General features: G+C 47.5%; 1 protein-coding gene across 1 annotated transcript in view; it reads right to left on the bottom strand.

The window, feature by feature from the left end:
* The window catches only part of GNL2 (G protein nucleolar 2), a 359,926-nt gene that overhangs the window by 237,521 nt on the left and 100,658 nt on the right, over window positions 1-21,747 (bottom strand). The window contains exon 8 of the mRNA XM_069223882.1: window positions 8,762-8,875. Within this exon, the coding sequence (XP_069079983.1) occupies window positions 8,762-8,875 (114 nt within the window). The remainder of the gene's footprint in view (window positions 1-8,761; window positions 8,876-21,747) is intronic.

The following is a 21,747-nucleotide window of genomic DNA, read 5'->3' as shown; positions in this document are numbered from 1 at the left end:
ATTTGTTGGTGATCCCGAGAGAGATTGTCTGCTAACTGGTTCTGAATCCCTGGAATAAATTGTGCTATTAGGCGAATGTGGTTGTGAATCGCCCAATGCCATATTTTTTGTGTAAGGAGACACAACTGTGTCGAGTGTGTCCCTCCCTGTTTGTTTAAGTAATACACTGTTGTCATGTTGTCTGTTTTGACCAGAATGTATTTGTGAGTTATTATGGGCTGAAATGCTTTCAGCGCTAGAAAGACCGCTAACAGTTCTAAGTGATTTATGTGAAAATGTCTTTGATGTATGTCCCATTGTCCTTGGATGCTGTGTTGATTGAGGTGTGCTCCCCACCCTGTCATGGAAGCATCTGTCGTTATGACGTATTGTGGCACTGGGTCTTGGAAAGGCCGCCCTTGGTTTAAATTTATACTGTTCCACCATAGAAGCGAGATGTATGTTTGGCGGTCTATGAACACCAGATCTAGAAGCTGACCCTGTGCTTGTGACCATTGTGATGCTAGGCACTGTTGTAAGGGCCGCGTGTGCAACCTTGCGTTTGGGACAATGGCTATGCATGAAGACATCATGCCTAGCAGTTTCATTACTATTTTGACTTGTATCCTTTGTTTTGGATACATGGCCTGTATTACATTGTGAAATGTTTGAACCCTTTGTGGACTTGGAGTGGCAATCCCTTTTGCTGTGTTGATTGTCGCTCCTAAGTATTGCTGTGTTTGACACGGCATAAGGTGTGACTTTGCGTAGTTGATCGAGAAACCTAGTTTGTGGAGGATTTGTATGACATATTTTGTGTGCTGTGAACACTGTCTTAGCGTGCTGGTTTTGATTAACCAGTCTAAGTACGGGAACACATGTATTTGCTGCCTTCTGATATGTGCAGCTACTACTGCCAGGCATTTTGTAAAAACTCTTGGCGCAGTTGTTATTCCGAATGGCAACACTTTGAATTGGTAATGTATTCCTTGGAATACGAACCTTAGGTATTTTCTGTGTGAAGGATGTATTGGTATATGGAAATACGCATCCTTTAGGTCTAGTGTTGTCATGTAGTCTTGTTGTTTGAGCAGTGGGATTACGTCTTGTAATGTAACCATGTGAAAGTGGTCTGATTTGATGTAGGTATTTAGTGTTCTGAGATCTAGTATTGGTCTCAGAATGCCGTCCTTTTTGGGTATTAGAAAGTACAGTGAGTAAACTCCTGTGTTTATCTGCAGTTTTGGTACTAATTCTATTGCTTCTTTTTGTAGCAATGCTTGAACTTCTAGTCCTAGAAGGTCTATATGTTGTTTTGACATACCGTGTGTTTTCGGTGGGATGTTTGGAGGGAATTTGAGAAATTCTATGCAATAACCATGGTGGATAATTGCTAAGACCCAAGTGTCTGTTGTTATTTCCTCCCAATGTTTGTAAAATTGGCTTAGTCTCCCCCCCACAGGTGTTATGTGATGGGGTTGTGTGACTTGTAAGTCACTGTTTATTTTGAGGAGTTTTGGGGCTTTGGAACTTTCCCCTATTCTTCTGGAATTGGCCCCCTCTATATTGCCCCCGAAAACCTCCCCGCTGATATTGGCTCTGGTAAGTGGGCCTTGCTTGTGATGTTGTGGTTTCTGTTGGTTGACCTCGAAACACTCCCCTAAAAGGTATTTTGCGAAAAGTGCCTCTGCTCTGCGGGGAGTAGAGTGCGCCCATGGCTTTGGCTGTGTCAGTGTCTTTCTTGAGTTTCTCAATAGCAGTGCCGACTTCCGGCCCAAACAACTGCTGTTCATTAAAGGGCATATTTAGCACGGCTTGTTGAATTTCCGGCTTGAACCCCGAAGTACGCAGCCATGCGTGCCTTCTTATTGTTATTGCAGTGTTTACTGTCCTTGCAACCGTATCTGCTGCATCCATTGAAGACCGTATCTGATTATTTGAGATACTTTGTCCTTCTTCCACCACCTCTTGCGCCCTTTTCTGGAACTCTTTGGGTAAGTGTTCTATGAAATGCTGCATCTCATCCCAATGAGCTCTATCATATCTTGCCAAAAGTGCTTGTGAATTGGCAATGCGCCATTGGTTTGCTGCTTGAGCTGCCACCCTTTTGCCCGCAGCATCAAATTTACGACTCTCCTTGTCTGGAGGTGGTGCGTCCCCTGAGGTATGAGAGTTTGCTCTCTTACGAGCTGCCCCGACAACTACGGAGTCCGGTGTCAATTGCGTTGTAATATAAACGGGATCTGTTGGCGGTGGCTTGTATTTTTTCTCCACCCTTGGAGTTATGGCTCTGCCTTTAACAGGATCTTGAAAGATTTGTTTTGAATGTTTTAGCATTCCTGGGAGCATAGGTAGGCTTTGGTAGTGGCTATGGGTGGATGATAGGGTGTTAAACAAAAAGTCATCCTCAATTGGTTCGGAATGCAAGGTGACGTTGTGAAAAACAGCTGCTTTTGCGACCACCTGTGTGTAAGATGTATTGTCCTCAGGTGGCGACGGCCTTGCAGGGTACGTCTGGGCTGTTGTCTGATACTGGGGCGTCGTAAAGGTCCCACGCATCAGGATCATCCTGACTCATTGTAGTATGAGCTGGGGAGTGCATCAGTGGTGGAGTTGTTACTGGTGATGCATGTATTGATGGTGGTGGAGACGGTGGTGGAGTTGTTTTCCTTGCCACTTTTGCCTGTGGCTGTTTCTCTTTTTGTTGAAAGGCAAGTTTTCTTTTTATTTTAATTGGGGGAAGAGTGGTTATCTTCCCTGTGTCCTCATGAATGTGGAGCCTTCTTTGTGTATAGTCTGGCTCTACAGCTTCAAGTTCCTCTCCGAATCTATGCTTTTGCATTTGGGAAGTTAATCCTTGTTCCTCTGTGTAGGAACCTGTTTTCGGCTCCGAGGCTGGATGTTTCGGAACCAAAACTTTTTCGGATGTCTTTTTAGGCTCAGAAGAAACCTTTTTTATTTCCGGCGTGGTGTCTCGGTGCCGAACTTCTTCGGTGCCGCTGTCTCTGTGCCGAATTTTTTCGGAGCCGCTGTCTTGGGTCCGAGGTTGCTGTGTGGCGGTATCTCGACCTGAGTCGGATGACTTCGCCACAAGCGTGCCCTTTTTCGGTGCCGATGATCGGTCACCTATTTTCCGGGTTAAGCCATGGCCTGTTGGCGGTGGCGTCACCTGGGCTTTTGCTGATTTCTCGGGAGTCTTATGTTTCGACGTCTTACTCACGGTTTTTGGCGTTTCTTCGGCCTCGAGCTCTTCAGAGTCCGACTCGTGGATGGAGAAAGCTTCTTCTTCCTCTTCGAAACGCTCTTGTCCTGTCGGCGTCGACGCCATTTGCAGTCTTCTGGCTCTTCGGTCTCTTAATGTCTTTCTCGACCGAAACGCTCGACAGGCTTCACAAGTATCTTCCTTGTGCTCGGGAGACAAGCACAAGTTACAGACCAGATGCTGATCCGTATACGGATACTTGTTATGGCATTTTGGGCAGAAGCGGAATGGGGTCCGTTCCATCAGCCTTGAAGTCACGTGTGGCCGGGCCGACCAGGCCCCGACGGGGGATCAAAAAAAACCCAAAGGGCCACCGGAGATCTTCAGAATTCGGTGTCGATTTGTTCTAACTAACCCGATACCGAACGCAAACAATACAGACGTTTTTTTCAGAGATTCTAACTAACTTTCTGACCCGAAACACGGAGCAAAAAGGAACACGTCCGAACCCGATGGCGGAAAAAAAACAATCTAAGATGGAGTCGACGCCCATGCGCAATGGAGTCGAAATGGGAGGAGTCCCTCGGTCTCATGACTCGAAAAGACTTCTTCGAAGAAAAACAACTTTAACACTCCGAGCCCAACACCAGATGGCGGACTGTGCACAGCATGTGTATCTGCAGCTACACATGCCATCGAACATATGTATATATCAACATGTGCCCACATACATACACACACATAGATGTACATATGTCTGTCACTTAATGAGAAGTAACTGCTGACACACTTAGACTAGAACCCTCAACCTTCAGATTGAAGGTCTGAGATCTTAACCACTGGTCCACTGGGGACTCCTGATTCAAAGTGAAGGAATACGTGCAACAATAACACGCCTGCAAGTGTCAACTCAACTACAACAAAAGAGTCATGTAAAGTCAAAGCAATAGTACCTATGAGGTATAAATAATAAACCTTATGTAATATGAAAGATATAATAGTCTCATAGAGAAGATGAAGTATCCCTAATAAGGGGGAAAATCCCTCCAAAAGGGAAGTATTGCATGCAAGTGCAACAAATGTAAAAGAACTCTAAAAGAATTGAAGAACAAGAAGTCTACACAATAGACTTAGAAAAATTGACAAAGAAAAACATCTCTTTAAGGACGTATTATGGACTGACCGAAGTCAGGGAAAGAAAGAAGAATCTTCAAAGAACAGGTCGACACTATAGAAGTCTACATCAAAGTGCAGAAAATACGTACCCTGCAAGGAATACTTAATAGAACACTGTAAGACCAAAACAAAGAAGGTCTGCAATGCTGAAGAAGAGATTGATAACAGAAGAAAAAGAAAAATTTACCCATCAAAAAGTTAAGTACAACAGCAAACCTATGTGAAAGTACAAGGGGACAGAGTAACCAATACTCTCAGTTGTAAGGAAAACCTAAAGAGCTGGTAACATTGTCTGCCCTGAGAGAATGGGAAAAAAAAACCAATAAAAGGTGAATCCAGGTATAACTGATTTTTAGCATACTAACATAGGATATACATACTCCACTTAGAGTATGATATGTATCAGACAGGTAACGACTTAAGCAGAGGCTTGTCTTCAGAATGAAGCAAATGATATCACCTTACATCGGGTGTGTTATAAAGTATACTCTCTAATTGAGCAACATTGACCAAACGTGAATCAAAAATCATTACTTTACTTCAAGTATTAATGATAAAGAAAGAAGCCTTTAACATCAGGCATGTAAAAGTCCAATGGGTGTCAGAGCACCACATTATTGCATTGACAAGCCAGGGCACTTAGCACCTGGAAAGAAGGAACACCAACCAGGCATTCCAAGGAAGCACAATGGGATAACTGAAAGCCACAAGGCCACTGAAGAACAGGTAACAGCACAGAATGATGAAGACGCCAAAGGGTGGAGAAAGGAACCAGGTTAACTGAGTGCACCACCCCTCCTGTCTCAAAAATGTCTCATAGCCGAGTCAACCTGTGCATCAAATAAATGGGCACCATCAAATGGCACATCCAGTAATGTAGATTGGATAGGCATTGAGAACCCTAAGGAACGTAACCAGGCACAGCGACTAAGTGCAACTGAGAAAGCCATAGCTCAACCCTCAAGAGTTAGTGGAATCCATGCAGCAGCGAATGATTCATTTAGCTGCATTCTGCCCGTCCTGAATTATAGAAGAGTACTCCTGACCTCATATGGAAATTAGGGCAGGCTGTTTGCTAAAGAGGCCCTTAACAAAAGAGAGAAACGTCCAAGGACACAAGGCGTGTTCACAGAACGTAGATCAGAACTTGTGGAGGATAAAATACGCTTGCCACAGACATCTAGAGCCCTAGACCCACTATCTGGAGGAGCTTGGGGAAGGTACTCTATATCAAAGAAATTTAAAGGAGCCTGTGCCACAAAACTGCGAGGAGTAAGATGTCTGAGCAAACAAGGTGGATCACCCTGCGCAAGGCGGTGCCTGTGGAATGTATACTCAGCAACCAGGGACCCTGAAGCAGGCTTAGCCCAAGCACCCAACAAGATATCATGTAGTGCCTCGCTATAAGTAAACACCTGCTCAACCCCGGTCTGGCTTTGATGGAGTATATCAATTAAAGGATCTGAAGTCAACTACATCAAGGGAAGGGTTAGACCAAACACCTCCCCAATCCTCCTTAGCATGTCTGCAAAAGAGGAACTTGCTTCGTAGCAAGTCCATAAGTGGAAAAGAGCCCCAAGGCTGGAGAAGAATCCAAGCCATCAGCAGTAGCCAGCTCAGACAACCAGCTGTCCTCCCTATTAAGCCCAGACTCAAATACCACGTCACCGCCATCTCCTGCAGCAAGAACAGGAATGGCAGAGGCCCGCACTTGCAGGATGCTCAGAAGCAAACAGTAAACAAGTAAACAGCGCCAAGGCCTGGCAAAGGTGGCCCGAGGATGCGAGGGCAAGATGGTGGGGGGCAAGCAGCACCCCCCCCAAACTCCCTCCCCCCCCCCCCAAAGTGGGACCGGAAATGGGGGGTGGCGCAAGGCTAGCCGCCAAGACTAACACAAGTGTCGCAAAGCGCTGGCCAATGGGGAGGCCGTTCAACATTTCAATTGTGTCCGCAATGCAGTTGTACCCTATAAGTGGCAGAGGCCCGCAAAGTCAGGGCATTCTCGGGACCAGTAGTGCCGCAAGCAGGAAGTTATGATTTATGACCTGTGACAAGAAAATGTGTTTTGTTTGGGCCGTATGAGGAGGGGTACTGTAACAAATGCAAATAAAGCAGCGGCCAAATGGCTTTCACATACGAAATGTTAGTATTCGAATGACATGTCATGTGAAGTGGGAGTGGACGCATGCAAGGATTATGGAGTCATGTGGAGGAAGGAATGGCACTGTTCCAGACGTCGACTGGTGTCGAGAAGGCAAAGCCTCAAAGTCGTCATCAACGTCAGATGGAGAGTGGGAGTCGACTTTGATCAGTGCCAAAGGTGGGAACCCCAAAGGGCTGTGCACTGGTGCCATATAGGTGCATCAAGGGATGTTGCAGGCCTAACTGAAGCCGAGGGTGATTCTGCCGGCGTGGGCACAGGCAAGGCACTGCACACCTCCTTGGGACCAACAGGCGTTCCAGAGGAAGGTGGCTGACCAAAGATGGCATGCAGAGAAGAATAATATGCACGCATCTGGTCCACAGTCGCACCATCTCCAGAAAAGGAAGAAGGTGTGGGGCAGACCCTGACCACATCCCCTCAGCAAATTAATGACTGAAGGTCGAGTGCGGTGAGGTTGATAAATGCAAAGGCCTCAACCGTCTACACGAGTTATCTTTGGATGGAGATCGGCGTCCACAAGAGCAACTTCTTGAGTGTATGAGTGACCGGACATTAGACTGAGAAGGAGATTTCCTGCAAGAGGAAGACCAAGACTCTGCCATCTGCGCTGCTACATGCTACATCCTATGCTCACGAAGAACCTTCGGACGAAGTTGCTGCCTGGAGCAGCTGTCCTCGACATCATGGTGCACAATGAATGGAGATCTGTAGCCAACATATGCCGTCCACAGGTCCCACAGGGTTAAAATCCCAAAGACATAAGAAGCAAACTATTCCGAATATGATGAAAACATTGAAGGAGGCCAAAAAACTGCCAGAAGAACCATCTCCAGATCAGTGTTCCATATGGACTCTGTTTAAGTCACATCCGGCGGACGACATCATTATGGAGTCACACAATGCCCTCTGCTGATGTCCAGAAGTACTAAGGGAAGAAAGTTCCCAGATCCAGGCTGGCACCTGGGGAGGATTCTAAGTTGAGGAATTTGCGGCTAGATGTCTATATCAGATGAGAGCGTTTAGGGATATTAATTTAAACCCTGTAAGCCAATAGGGGTCGCCTGTACTATCTCCATAGTGTACCCAGACAATTGCTACACTGCATAGATAAGTTTCCTAATGTTTCCATCCTGACAGCAGTTTAACATTGCAGAAGAAGATGATAACTAAACACATTTTACTTCCATTGTTTGAAAAGATAAGCTGGAGCCCATAGCTTACTGTGCAGTTAAAGAATCTAGGGTCCGATGTACTAATGCCAATTTACAAACCTGGATGTGCAAACAGCACACCGACTGGTTTGCGAAAATGGAGGCAATTTTGTGATGCAAACTATGTACAAAGAGGTTGCATTGCAACTGTCCACAGGCAAAGGGTCACAAAATGACCTGCGCAAGGAGTAATTAGGACAGTCTGCATTTGCGACCTTCTCTATTGTTGGCTGCTAATGCAGTAATGGTGGCTTGCAAGTAACAGATGACCTCCATCCCTACATCTGCATTCACAAATTGAAAGGAGCAAGTGCTGCTTATTAACAAAAAAATAAAAGGTCAACAGTATGCTTCCTTAACATCCTCTCCTCCACTAGAGGTCACCCAGCACAATCACAAAGTCCCACAGTGATAGCAGCCCCCGTGGACATTCAAGGATCAGAGTGTGATCAATTGTCTGTGATAGTAAATGTGGCCACAAATCATTGGCACAGTTCATTGTGCTTCACAGTTAAGGAATGCCCCTTTCATGTTCCTTCAAAATTACAGTTCAGAATGAGTTGTAGAACTCATGATTAGAGTCAGAAAGATTTTTCTGAGTTGCAAAAGGGGGTTTGCAAATCGTAAAGCACTGTTGTGACAGCAAATCCTGTGATTTTGTGAATCAAAGGGTAGAGACAGCAAAACTGATTTTCTACTACAAGCCCTAATGTAGAATCTAGAGTAGGCTACAGTGGCTTGCTTGGGCCCAAGTCTTTCGATATGGCTAAAAAAACATAAAGTGGCTATTTAAAGTGTTTCAAATCTGCTGTGTTATTAATGTACTGAGGAATCTCAATTTGGCAACAAGTACTATCAAGAAACATTTGCATATCTATGAGATAACCAGTGCTGTATAATGAAAAAGTTTCTTGGGAAAAGAGCAATAGCGATTTGAACTCAATTTTGTAAGTCACTTTTGTACCCACATTATGCTGAATTACAGAATTAGTAATCAAAAGAACCATCATCCATTTCTCTGGTGCCTACCTTGCCAAACTGTCGCAGAAGTTGAATGAAAGCTCCTTTGCCAAAGGGATTTGTGAGACTTGCATGAAAGGCAAGTGTTGGGTACGCCTGGGAAAGGACTGCCACCCAGCGTTTCTAAAAAAGAAAAAAAAAGACAAAGTTGAATCATAAACAAACTTAAAATCGTTTGCTCAATAGCTGCAACTCTCCAGTTTAAAAAGTGAGCTTTATGTATACAGTTCACTTTGTAATTCATCCCCCCTACCTGACCTTTTAGAATAATAGTCAGAGCTTTCAAAACTTAGATCAAAGATAAACAAGTTACTTACCTTTGGTAACACCTTATCTGGTGGAGACTATATCTAACGGCAGATACCAGAATTTGTTTCCTGAGCTGTAGCCCTGCCCAGGGGTACTGCTCACAAAATATTTTGTGTCCGCGTTATCTGCACCGGCAGGGACGTTCGCTTCACCTATATGGGCACCATCTTGGCTTGCTGGCATCATTTACTTTCCATGTCTTCATGCCAGAAAAGCAGAGCCTTGAAGTGCACTGACACTAGTGTGTCCAAACTAGGGTCCTAAAAGGGACGAGCCCTGACCCAAAAAATATGTTTGCAGAGTTGAGAGGGTGGGTGTGTCAGTAAAGAATCTGCGGCTAGATCAAAGCCCTCATTACGACTTTGGCGGTCTTCCATGAAGATCGCCAAAGCCACGGGCGCCAGGAGACCCGCCCACTATATCATGGGTACTGCCAGATTTCCGCCACACTTTTGGGGGAAATCCAGCAGTAGTTGTGCTGGCGGAGGTGCTCTAGCGGTTCCACCAGTGGCCCCGCCCCACCAGTAGGACACCGCCCGCCATATTATGGGCCATAATACAGCCTGGCGGTATCCTGCCGGCGGGGCGCTGCCCGCGGTGGAAGCACCCCTTCGCGTTCCCTCCCAGATGACATTCTCCCCGGAACAGGTAAGGTGATCATCCGAAAGGGAGGGAGGGGTGTTGTGTGTGCGTGTATGAGTGTGTGGTGTCTGCGTGTGTGCATAAATGTGTGAATGCGTAATTGTATGCATGTCTGAATGTTGAAGTTAGTGCGTGTCTGCATGCAAGTTTGTATGATTTTGAGTACGCATGTTTGAATAGGTGTATGAATGTTGTGAATGAGTGTGTGGATGCGTGAATCAGTGGTGCTTGTGGGTGTCTGTGTGCATATATGCAGAGGGGTGGGGCGCTGTGGCTGAAGGAGGGGTGGGGGGGCGCGCTGTGACTAAAGAGGGTTGGGGGAAGAAGGGGTCTAGTGCTTGCTGGGGGGGGGGGGGGGGGGGGATAAGCAATCTACCAGTGAGAGGGAAGAAATTCCCTGTCACCGGCAGCCTTTCTGACATGGTTTTCGTGGCAGTGCTACTGCCGCAGAAACCATGTCGGAAGGCCGGCTCCTGATACCGCCGGCGGTCTTCTGTCGACCGCCGGGAAGGAGATGATCATCTCTGGCCCGCGGTTCCGACTGCCATTGAAGTATGAGTGGAGATGTAGCAGGTTGGCGGAGGCCACACTCAATGTGAGGGTATGCACCGCAAGCCTATTGGTGGTGAGACCACAAGGTCAAAATGGTCCCCATAGTCTCTACCTGATAATGAGTTACCAAAAGTAAGTAACCTGTTTATCGGATAGAGATTTCTAGCCGCAGATACCTCACCTTTGAATAGATACCTAAGCAATATGATCCCCAGTGGTGGGTCTGCAAACAAAGTCAGATTAAGAAGTCCTGTAGGACCCAAAGGGCAAAATGCTTATCCCTGCGGACCAGACAGTCCAGAAAATGTTAGAAAATGCTTAGAAAATGTGTGCAGGGAACCCCACGTTGCTGCCTGGCAGATGCCCCGTACAGGGACTCTACATGCTAATGCAGTGGTTGCAGCCTTAGCTCTGTAGAATGAGCTCAAAAGCCTTCAGGAGGCTGCTTCTTTGTCAATACGTAACACGCCTTGATAAAGACCCATAGAGAGATGGTCTGTTTCTGCACCACTGACCTTTCTTCACACCAACACCAACATCACCAGTTTGTAAAAACAGAGAAGAACAGTGGCTTGAAGATAAAGCCTGCAGCTCACTCACCCTCCTGGCTGATGTAATTGCCTCAAGAAAGACTGTTTCGAAGGTCAGCAGCCTGAGGTGACAATTGCGCAGAGGCTCGAAGGGAGCACACATCAAGAATGAGAGAATTAAATTAAGATCCCACTCAGGCATTGTAGAAAGTTGGCTCTGTATGCACTATTTCAAAGTAAGGAATAGTATGCACAGAGTCCAAGGGTTCCCCTTAGAGGTAAGATAGTGGCAAAAAGAGATAATTCTAATGCTCTATTTTGTGGTAGTGTGGTCGAGCAGTAGGCTTATCAAAGGAGTAGTGTTAAGCATTTGTTGTACATACACAAGCAATATATGAGGAACACACACTCAAAGACAATTCCAGGCCAATAGGTTTTTGTATAGAAAAATATATTTTCTTAGTTTATTTTAAGAACCACAGGTTCAAGATTTACATGTAATACTTCAAATGAAAGGTATTGCAGGTAGGTACTTTAGGAACTTTGAATTAGCAAAATAGCATATACAGTCTTTACATAAATCACATATAGCTATTTTAAAACTAGACACTGCAATTTTCAACAGTTCCTGGGGGGAGTAAGAGTTTGTTAGTTTTTGCAGGTAAGTAAACCACCTATGGGGTTCAAGTTTGGGTCCAAGGTAGCCCACCGTTGGGGGTTCAGAGCAACCCCAAAATTACCACACCAGCAGCTCAGGGCCGGTCAGGTGCAGAGGTCAAAGTGGTGCCCAAAACGCATAGGCTTCAACGGAGAAGGGGGTGCCCCGGTTCCAGTCTGCCAGTAGGTAAGTACCCACGTCTTCGGAGGGCAGACCAGGGGGGTTTTGTAGGGCACTGAGGGGGATACAAGTCCACACAGAAAAGTACACCCTCAGCAGCACGGGGCAGCCGGGTGCAGTGTGCAAACACGCGCTGGGTTTCAATAGGATTCAATGGGAGACCAAGGGGTCTCTTCAGCGATACAGGCAGGCGGGGGGGGGGGGGGGGGGCTCCTCGGGGTAGCCACCACCTGTGCAAGGGAGAGGGCCACGTGGGGGTCGCTGCTGCACTGGAGGTCGGATCCTTCAGGCCCTGGGGCTGCAGGTGTAGAGTGTTTACCAGGCGTCGGTGGGGGGGGGGGCAACTCTGGCTACTCACAGTCTCGCAGTCGCCGGGGAGTCCTCCCTGAAGTGTTTGTTCTCCACAAGTTGAGCCGGGGGCGTCGGGTGCAGAGTGGCAAGTCTCACGCTTCCGGCGGAAAGCGCAAGTTGTTTTAAAGTTGCTCCTTTGTTACAAAGTTGCAGTCTTTGGTGAACAGGGCCGCAGTCCTCTGGAGTTCTTGGTCCTTCTAGATGCAGGGCAGTCCTCTGAGGATTCAGAGGTCGCTGGTCCCTGGGGAGAGCGTCGCTGGAGCAGTGTCTTTAGAAGGGGGGAGACAGGCCGGTAGAGCTGGGGCCAAAGCAGTTGGTGTCTATCTTCTCTGCAGGGTTTTTCAGCTTAGCAGTCCTCTTCTTCTTAGGTTGCAGGAATCTGAGTTCCTAGGTTCAGGGGAGCCCTTAAATACTAAATTTAAGGGTGTGTTTAGATCTGGGGGGTTAGTAGCCAATGGCTACTAGCCCTGAGGGTGGGTACACCCTCTTTGCGCCTCCTCCCTGAGGGAGGGGAGCACATCCCTAATCCTATTGGGGGAATCCTCCATCTGCAAGATGGAGGATTTCTAAAAGTTAGAGTCACCTCAGCTCAGGACACCTTAGGGGCTGTCCTGACTGGCCAGTGACTCCTCCTTGTTTTTCTCATTCTCTCCTCCGGCCTTGCCGCCAAAAGTGGGCCGTGGCCGGAGGGGGCGGGCAACTCCACTAGCTGGAGTGCCCTGTGGTGCTGTAACAAAGGGAGTGAGCCTTTGAGGCTCACCGCCAGGTGTTACAGTTCCTGCAGGGGGAGGTGATAAGCATCTCCACCCAGTACAGGCTTTGTTACTAGCCACAGAGTGACAAAGGCACTCTCCCCATGTGGCCAGCAACATGTCTGGTGTGTGGCAGGCTGCTAGAACTAGTCAGCCTACACGGATAGTCGGTTAAGGTTTCAGGGGGCACCTCTAAAGTGCCCTCTGGGGTGTATGTTACAATAAAATGTACACTGGCATCAGTGTGCATTTATTGTGCTGAGAAGTTTGATACCAAACTTCACAGTTTTCAGTGTAGCCATTATGGTGCTGTGGAGTTCGTGCATGACAGACTCCCAGACCATATACTCTTATGGCTACCCTGCACTTACAATGTCTAAGGTTTTGCTTAGACACTGTAGGGGCACAGTGCTCATGCACTGGTGCCCTCACCTATTGTATAGTGCACCCTGCCTTAGGGCTGTAAGGCCTGCTAGAGGGGTGACTTATCTATACTGCATAGGCAGTGTGAGGTTGGCATGGCACCCTGAGGGGAGTGCCATGTCGACTTACTCGTTTTGTCCTCACTAGCACACACAAGCTGGCAAGCAGTGTGTCTGTGCTGAGTGAGGGATCCCCAGGGTGGCATAAGACATGCTGCATCCCTTAGAGACCTTTCCTGGCATCAGGGCCCTTGGTACCAGGGGTACCAGTTACAAGGGATTTACCTGGATGCCAGGGTGTGCCAATTGTGGAAACAAAAGTACAGGTTAGGGAAAGAACACTGGTGCTGGGGCCTGGTTAGCAGGCCTCAGCACACTTTCAAATCAAAACTTAGCATCAGCAAAGGCAAAAATTCAGGGGGTAACCATGCCAAGGAGGCATTTCCTTACAGGCATGATAAAGGAAGAAGGGGGAAACATATGAAAAAGACCCTTCAAAAATCTGGGTACAATTGAACAAAGAGGGTTGGTAAGGCAGCTGCAAGAAGGCAGACAGAGCAGACAGAGCAGACAGATCATCCCTTAGAGTGCCCAAAGCAGAGCCCTGCTGGGCAAAGGTAAGAATGAAAAGCAAGATGTCAGACAGAAAAGCAGAAATGGGTCATTGGACATTTCTGTACAATATGATACAATTTGCTTCCAACAGCAGGCATATACAGTCTACTGCTGCCGCTCAAGCTCAACGAGAGAAGTCAAAGAGTTGACAGGTTTGGGTGGAGGATCCTCCCCTGCTGCTGCGACATAAGATCCTCCCAAAGGGGCAGCCTGATTGGACTATCAACATTAGAATTCTGAATCTCGGGATACCAGACTCTCCATGCCCAGTCAGGATGACTAGGGCCAGATCATTCCTGGTGTTCTTCTGAACTCTGGGCATGATTGGTATGGGCGGAAAGGTGTACAGGAGGCCTGAGCTCCACTTGACACGAAAAGCGTCTCAAAGTGAGAGCTGCCTTGATAACTCCAGCACCCAAAACTGCTGACATTAAGCATTCTCAGCAGAGGTGAACAGATGTAACCAAGGCTCTCCCCACTTCTGAAAGACATATTGCCACCTCCGGTTGGAGAAGCCACTTATGATCCCCTAGGCATCGACGGCTGAGTTTGTCCGCTCTAGCGTTCTGGTAACCTGCCAGGTGTTGAACCACCAGGGATATCCCTGCAGTTCCAGCAATGTCCAGAGATGCAGTGCCTCTTGACAGAGGGTTCACTACCCCACCCCGCCCTTTTTGTTGCAGTACCACATGGCAGTGGTGTTGTCCGTGAACACCTGCACTAGACTTCCTCTGATGGAGGGTAGGAAGGCTTTCAATGCCAGTCGGATCGCATGGAGCTCCAGCATTTTGATGTGGAGTCCAGATTCCACCGAAGACTAGTGTGCTCTAATCTCCACCGACGCCACCCCATCCCATCCCAGGAATGATGCATCTAATATTTCTGTGAGATCTGGTTGTGGAAAGGACACTGGGTCTGTCTCAGACTCAATCACAGTTTGTTAGCCACCACTGCATGTCCTTTGCAGTTCCCTTCGAGATCTGGACCATGTTGGAAAGATTCCCCCACCCCCAGAACTCCAGGTCCCACTGCACAGCCCCCATATGCCATCCTGCATGTGTCACCAGCAGGATGCAGGAGGCCATGATGCCCAGCAGCCTTAGAGTCAGTCTCACCGAAATCCAGGATAGAGGCTAAAACATCAGTATCATAACCTGAATATCATGCTTTCACCACTCGGGCAGATAAGCCTGAAACTGCACTGTGTCCAGCACAGCTCTGATGAAAGGGAGGGTCTGAAAGGGAGTCATGTGTGACTTTGGCACGTACAGAGTTAACCCCAGGGAATGCTGAAGATTTGCCGTAGTCTGGAGATGAGAGTGTGGGGCAAGCCAGTCGTCAACAACCAGTCGTCGAGAAAGGGGAAGACTCGCACACCTGATCTCCACAGATGAGCTGCAACCAAAGCAATCACCTTGGTGAACACCCGAGGGCCAAAAAGGAGCACAGTGAACTGAAAGTGCTTGTGGCTTACCATAAACTGCAGACAGCACTGATGGGCAAGCAGGATGGAGATGTGAAAATAGCTGTCCTGCAAATCCAATGCTACCATCCAGTCTCCTGGGTCCAGGGCAAACAAGATCTGAGCAAATGTGAGCATCTTGAACTTCTCCACTTTCAGTAAGCAGTTGAGGGTTCGAATATCTAGGATAGGAAATGAAAATGTCACTTACCCAGTGTACATCTGTTCGTGGCATCAGTCGCAGTAGATTCGCATGTTTTGCAATAGCTCGCCATCTGGTGTTGGGCCGGAGTGTTACAAGTTGTTTTTCTTCCAAGAAGTCTTTCGAGTCACGGGACCGAGTGACTCCTCCTTTTGTCTCCATTGCGCATGGGCGTCGACTCCATCTTCGATTGTTTTTCCCCGCAGAGGGTGAGGTAGGAGTTGAATTGTAGTAATAGTGCCCATGCAATGGAGTGACTAAGTATGCACCTATTTAAGGTTGAGATGATACATATATAAATAATTGAAGGTAACTTCCAAACTGCTACAGGCTCCCGGGGAGGCGGGTGGGCACATGCGAATCTACTGCGACTGATGCCACGAACAGATGTACACTGGGTAAGTGACATTTTCAGTTCGATGGCATCTGTCGCTGTAGATACGCATGTTTTGCATAGACTAGTAAGCAGTTATCTCCCCAAAAGCGGTGGATCAGCCTGTAGGAGTGGAAGTAGTCTGAAATAATGTTCTTAATACGGCTTGACCTACTGTGGCTTGTTGTGCGGATAACACGTCTACACAGTAGTGCTTGGTGAATGTGTGAGGCGTAGACCATGTGGCTGCCTTACATATTTCTTGCATTGGGATGTTTCCTAGAAAGGCCATGGTAGCACCCTTCTTTCTGGTTGAGTGTGCCCTTGGTGTAATGGGCAGCTGTCGTTTAGCTTTAAGGTAGCAGATTTGGATGCATTTAACTATCCATCTGGCTATACCTTGTTTTGATATTGGGTTTCCTGCATGAGGTTTTTGAAATGCAATAAATAGTTGTTTAGTCTTTCTGATGTTTTTTGTTCTGTCAATGTAATACATCAATGCTCTTTTGACATCTAATGTATGTAGTGCCCTTTCAGCTACGGTATCTGGCTGTGGAAAGAACACTGGAAGTTCCACTGTTTGATTTAGATGGAACGGTGAAATAACCTTTGGCAAAAATTTAGGATTGGTCCTTAGGACGACCTTATTCTTGTGTAGTTGTATAAAAGGTTCCTGTATTGTAAACGCCTGAATCTCGCTTACTCTTCTTAGGGAAGTAATGGCGATGAGAAATGCCACCTTCCAGGTTAGGAACTGTATGTCGCAGGAGTGCATGGGTTCAAAAGGTGGACCCATAAGTCTAGTTAGGACAACATTTAGGTTCCATGAAGGAACAGGTGGTGTTCTTGGTGGTATAATTCTCCTAAGGCCCTCCATGAATGCTTTAATGACTGGTATCTTATATAGGGAAGTTGAATAGGTAGTCTGCAGGTATGCAGATATTGCTGCAAGGTGTATTTTAATGGAAGAGAAAGCCAGGTTAGATTTTTGTAAGTGAAGCAAGTAACCCACTACATGTTCTGGAGTTGTGTGTAATGGTTGTATTTGATTAATATGGCAGTAGCAAACAAACCTTTTCCATTTACTTGCATAGCAGTGCCTGGTGGATGGCCTTCTGGCTTGTTTTATGACTTCCATACATTCTTGGGTAAGTTGTAAGTGCCCGAATTCTAGGATTTCAGGAGCCAGATTGCTAGATTCAGCGATGCTGGATCTGGGTGTCTGATCTTTTGGTTGTGCTGTGTCAACAGATCTGGCCTGTTGGGCAATTTGATGCAGGGTACTACTGATAGGTCTAGCAGCGTTGTGTACCAGGGTTGCCTTGCCCGAGTTTGAGTTTGTTTTTACTGAGTTTGTTTACCAGGTAAGGAAGGAGAGGGAGAGGAGGAAAAGCGTAAGCAAATATCCCTGACCAGTTCATCCATAGGGCATTGCCTTGGGACTGTTTGTGTGGGTATCTGGATGCGAAGTTTTGGCATTTTGCGTTCTCCCTTGTCGCAAACAAGTCTATCTGAGGTGTTCCCCAGAGTTTGAAATAAGTGTTCAGAATTTGGGGGTGAATTTCCCATTCGTGGACCTGTTGGTGATCTCGAGAGAGATTGTCTGCGAGTTGATTTTGGATCCCTGGTATAAATTGTGCTATTAGGCGAATTTGGTTGTGAATTGCCCAACGCCAAATCTTTTGTGCTAGCAGGCTTAACTGCGTGGAGTGCGTCCCCCCTTGCTTGTTTAGATAATACATTGTTGTCATGTTGTCTGTTTTGACGAGAATGTATTTGTGAACTATTATTGGTTGGAAAGCTTTTAGTGCTTGAAAAACTGCTAGAAGTTCTAGGTGATTTATATGCAGTTTTGTTTGATGTATGTTCCATTGTCCTTGTATGCTGTGTTGATCGAGGTGTGCTCCCCACCCTGTCATGGAAGCATCTGTTATTACGTATTGTGGCACTGGGTCTTGGAAAGGCCGCCCTTTGTTTAAATTTATGTTGTTCCACCATAGAAGCGAGAGGTAAGTTTGGCGGTCTATTAACACCAGATCTAGAAGGTGACCCTGTGCTTGTGACCATTGTGATGCTAGGCACTGTTGTAAGGGCCTCATGTGCAGTCTTGCGTTTGGGACAATGGCTATGCATGAAGACATCATGCCTAGGAGTTGTAGTACCATCTTTGCGTGTATCCTTTGTGTTGGATACATGCGTTGTAGGATGGTGTTGAAATTTCGAATTCTTTGTGGACTTGGAGTGGCTACTCCTTTTGATGTGTCTATTATGGCTCCCAGGTATTGTTGTACCTTGCGCGGCAGAATTTTGGATTTTGTGAAATTGACGGTGAACCCTAGTTTGAAGAGGGTTTGTATGATATGATTTGTGTGATTTGAGCACTGTATTAACGAATGGGCCTTGATTAGCCAGTCGTCTAGATATGGGAACACATGTATTTGCTGCCTTCTTATGTGTGCAGCGACTACCGCTAGACATTTGGTAAAGACTCTTGGTGCGGTTGTTAATCCGAAAGGCAGTGCCTTGAATTGGTAATGTATTCCCTTGAATACAAACCTTAGGTATTTCCTGTGCGATGGGTGTATTGGTATATGGAAATAAGCATCCTTGAGGTCTAAAGTTGCCATGTAGTCGTGTAGTTTTAGCAATGGCAATACTTCTTGTAGTGTGACCATGTGAAAGTGGTGTGATTTGATGAAAGTGTTCACTACTCTGAGGTCTAGGATTGGTCTCAGCGTTTTGTCCTTCTTTGGTATCAGAAAGTACAGTGAGTAAACTCCTGTGTTTATTTGTGTGTTTGGCACTAATTCGATTGCATTCTTTTGCAATAGTGCCTGCACTTCTATCTCCAGGAGATTGGAATGCTGTGTTGTCAAATTTTGTGCTTTTGGTGGTATGTTTGGAGGGAATTGTAGAAATTCTATGCAATAACCATGTTGGATAATTGCTAGAACCCAAGTGTCTGTAGTGATTTCCTCCCATGCTTTGTAATAATGACTTATTCTTCCCCCCACTGGTGTTGTGTGGAGGGGGTGAGTGACATGTGAGTCACTGTTTAGTAGTAGGGGTTTTGGGGCTCTGAAATCTTCCTCTATTTCTAGGGAATTGCCCTCCTCTATATTGTCCCCTAAAACCTCCTCTATACTGTCCCTGGTAACTGGACGGTGTTGCTTGTGAGGTGCTGGCTTGTGTGCTCTGACCCCGAAACCCCCCTCGAAAGGGTGTTTTACGGAATGTGCTGTAATTCCCTCTGCTCTGCGGGGAGTAGAGTGCGCCCATGGCTTTGGCAGTGTCCGTATCTTTTTTGAGTTTCTCAATCGCTGTGTCCACTTCTGGACCGAACAGTTCTTTTTCATTAAAAGGCATATTGAGAACTGCTTGTTGAATCTCTGGTTTAAATCCAGACGTTCGGAGCCATGCATGCCTTCTGATAGTTACAGATGTATTAATTGTCCGTGCAGCTGTATCTGCAGCGTCCATGGAGGAGCGGATCTGGTTGTTGGAAATGGTCTGTCCCTCCTCAACCACTTGTTTTGCCCTATTTTGTAAGTCCTTGGGCAGATGTTCAATGAGATGTTGCATTTCGTCCCAGTGGGCTCTGTCATAGCGCGCAAGTAGTGCCTGGGAGTTCGCGATGCGCCACTGGTTTGCAGCTTGTGCTGCGACTCTTTTACCAGCTGCATCGAACTTGCGGCTTTCTTTATCTGAGGGTGGTGCATCTCCAGATGTGTGAGAGTTGGCCCTTTTCCTAGCTGCTCCTACAACGACAGAGTCTGGTGGCAGCTGTGTAGTGATGAAAACCGGGTCTGTAGGAGGCGCCTTGTACTTTTTTTCCACCCTTGGTGTGATTGCCCTACTTTTGACCGGCTCCTTAAAGATTTCTTTCGCGTGCCGGAGCATACCAGGGAGCATAGGCAGGCTTTGGTATGAGCTGTGGGTGGAGGAGAGTGTGTTGAATAAAAAATCATCCTCGACCTTTTCTGAGTGGAGGCTTACGTTGTGAAATTGTGCTGCTCTAGCCACCACTTGAGAATACGCAGTGCTGTCTTCTGGTGGAGATGGCTTCGTAGGGTATGCCTCCGGACTGTTATCTGACACTGGGGCGTCGTATAGGTCCCATGCGTCTTGATCTTGGTCACCCTGGCTTATGGTGGTGTGAGCTGGGGAGTGTGATGGAGTTCGTGCTGGTGAGACGTTAATCACGGGCGGAGGAGAGGGTGGTGGGGTAACTCTTTTCACCACTTTTGGTTGTGGTGTCTGTTCAGTTTGGAACTCCAACCTTCTCTTTCTTCTAATGGGGGGAAGGGTGCTTATTTTTCCTGTCCCCTGCTGTATGAAGATACGCTTTAGCGTATGGTCCACATCAGTTGATTGTAGCTCTTCCTCAAACCTATGCTTTTGCATTTGGGAGGTTAGCGAGTGCTCTTCTGTATAAGAGCCTGAAGCTGGGTCGCTTGCAGTTTGTTTCGGCACCGAAACCCTGTCTGCGTGTTTTTTCGGCTCCGAGGTGACTTTTTTCTTTTTCGGGGCCGAAACCTCTCGGCGTCGATCTTCTTCGGTGCCGCTGTCTCGGCGTCGAGCCGTGTCCACACCGGCATCTCGGTGTCGAGGCTTGTCTCCAGCACTTTCTCGGTCCCGAGAAGGCTGCGTGCCGGTGTCTCGACCGGAGTCGGACGATCTCGGCACTGTCTGGGCCTTTTTCGGTGCCGACGGTCGGTCACCGAATTTATGGGTGGAGCCATGGCCTGATGGCAGTGGCGTCCCCTGGGCCTTGTAAATCTTCCTCTGTGTGGTTTTCGACGTCTTACTCACGGTTTGTGTATCGTCGAATCCTTCGGAGTCCGAATCTTGGATCGAGAAGGTACCTTCCTCTTCCTGCTCCTCGAACTCTCGGTGGGCTGTCGGCGCGGACGCCATCTGAAGTCTTCTGGCTCGACGGTCTCGGAGTGTCTTTCGGGACCGGAACGCACGACAGGCCTCACAGGTGTCTTCACTGTGCTCAGGTGACAGGCACAGGTTACAGACCAAGTGTTGGTCTGTATAGGGGTATTTATTGTGGCATTTGGGGCAGAAACGGAACGGGGTCCGTTCCATCGGCGTTCTTCAGCACGCGGTCGGGCCGACCAGGCCCCGACAGGGGATCGAAAAACTACCCCGAAGGGCACCGGACCTCTTCGATGCGTGTTGAATCTAAGTACGCCGATCCCGAACGCAACAATACCGTCGAAAATCTTCCGAAATTAGCTAATTTTCCGTTCCGAAACTCGGAGCGACAGGAACACGTCCGAACCCGATGGCGGAAAAAAAACAATCGAAGATGGAGTCGACGCCCATGCGCAATGGAGACAAAAGGAGGAGTCACTCGGTCCCGTGACTCGAAAGACTTCTTCGAACAAAAACAACTTGTAACACTCCGGCCCAACACCAGATGGCGAGCTATTGCAAAACATGCGTATCTACAGCGACAGATGCCATCGAACATACCCTTTTCCTTTTTGTGGACCCGAAAGTTGCCGGAATAGCAACCACAGCCTACTTCTGGCACCGGAAACCTCTCTATGGTTATCTTGACCAAGGAAGTCATGATGTCCTCATGGAGCAAGGACAACTTATCCTCCCTCAGCCGGTCTTAAGATGGAGGCATGGAGGGGGAGGAGGGATGGCGGTTTGGAAGGGGAGAGAGCAGTCCCTTTAAATAATCTGTAGAACTCACCTGCCTGATGTTAAGGACCGCCAAAGGTGAAGATGATGGCAGATCCTGCCACCAAATGGACGTACATGGTCTAAATGAACAAGATTAGAAATGTTTGGAGGCTGCAGCTCCTGGGGGCTGGGGGGCTGAGGGGCTGGTGGTGGACCAGACCGCTGACTACCCGACTCACGGGATCAGTAGGAACCATGCCCTTGTTCACACAGAGGCTAGGAATCTTGCGTGGCCCTGTGGATG

Source organism: Pleurodeles waltl, chromosome 3_1 (assembly GCF_031143425.1).
Source record: "Pleurodeles waltl isolate 20211129_DDA chromosome 3_1, aPleWal1.hap1.20221129, whole genome shotgun sequence".
NCBI classification, from domain to species: domain Eukaryota; kingdom Metazoa; phylum Chordata; class Amphibia; order Caudata; family Salamandridae; genus Pleurodeles; species Pleurodeles waltl.
This window is presented reverse-complemented; position numbering and strand designations above follow the sequence as displayed.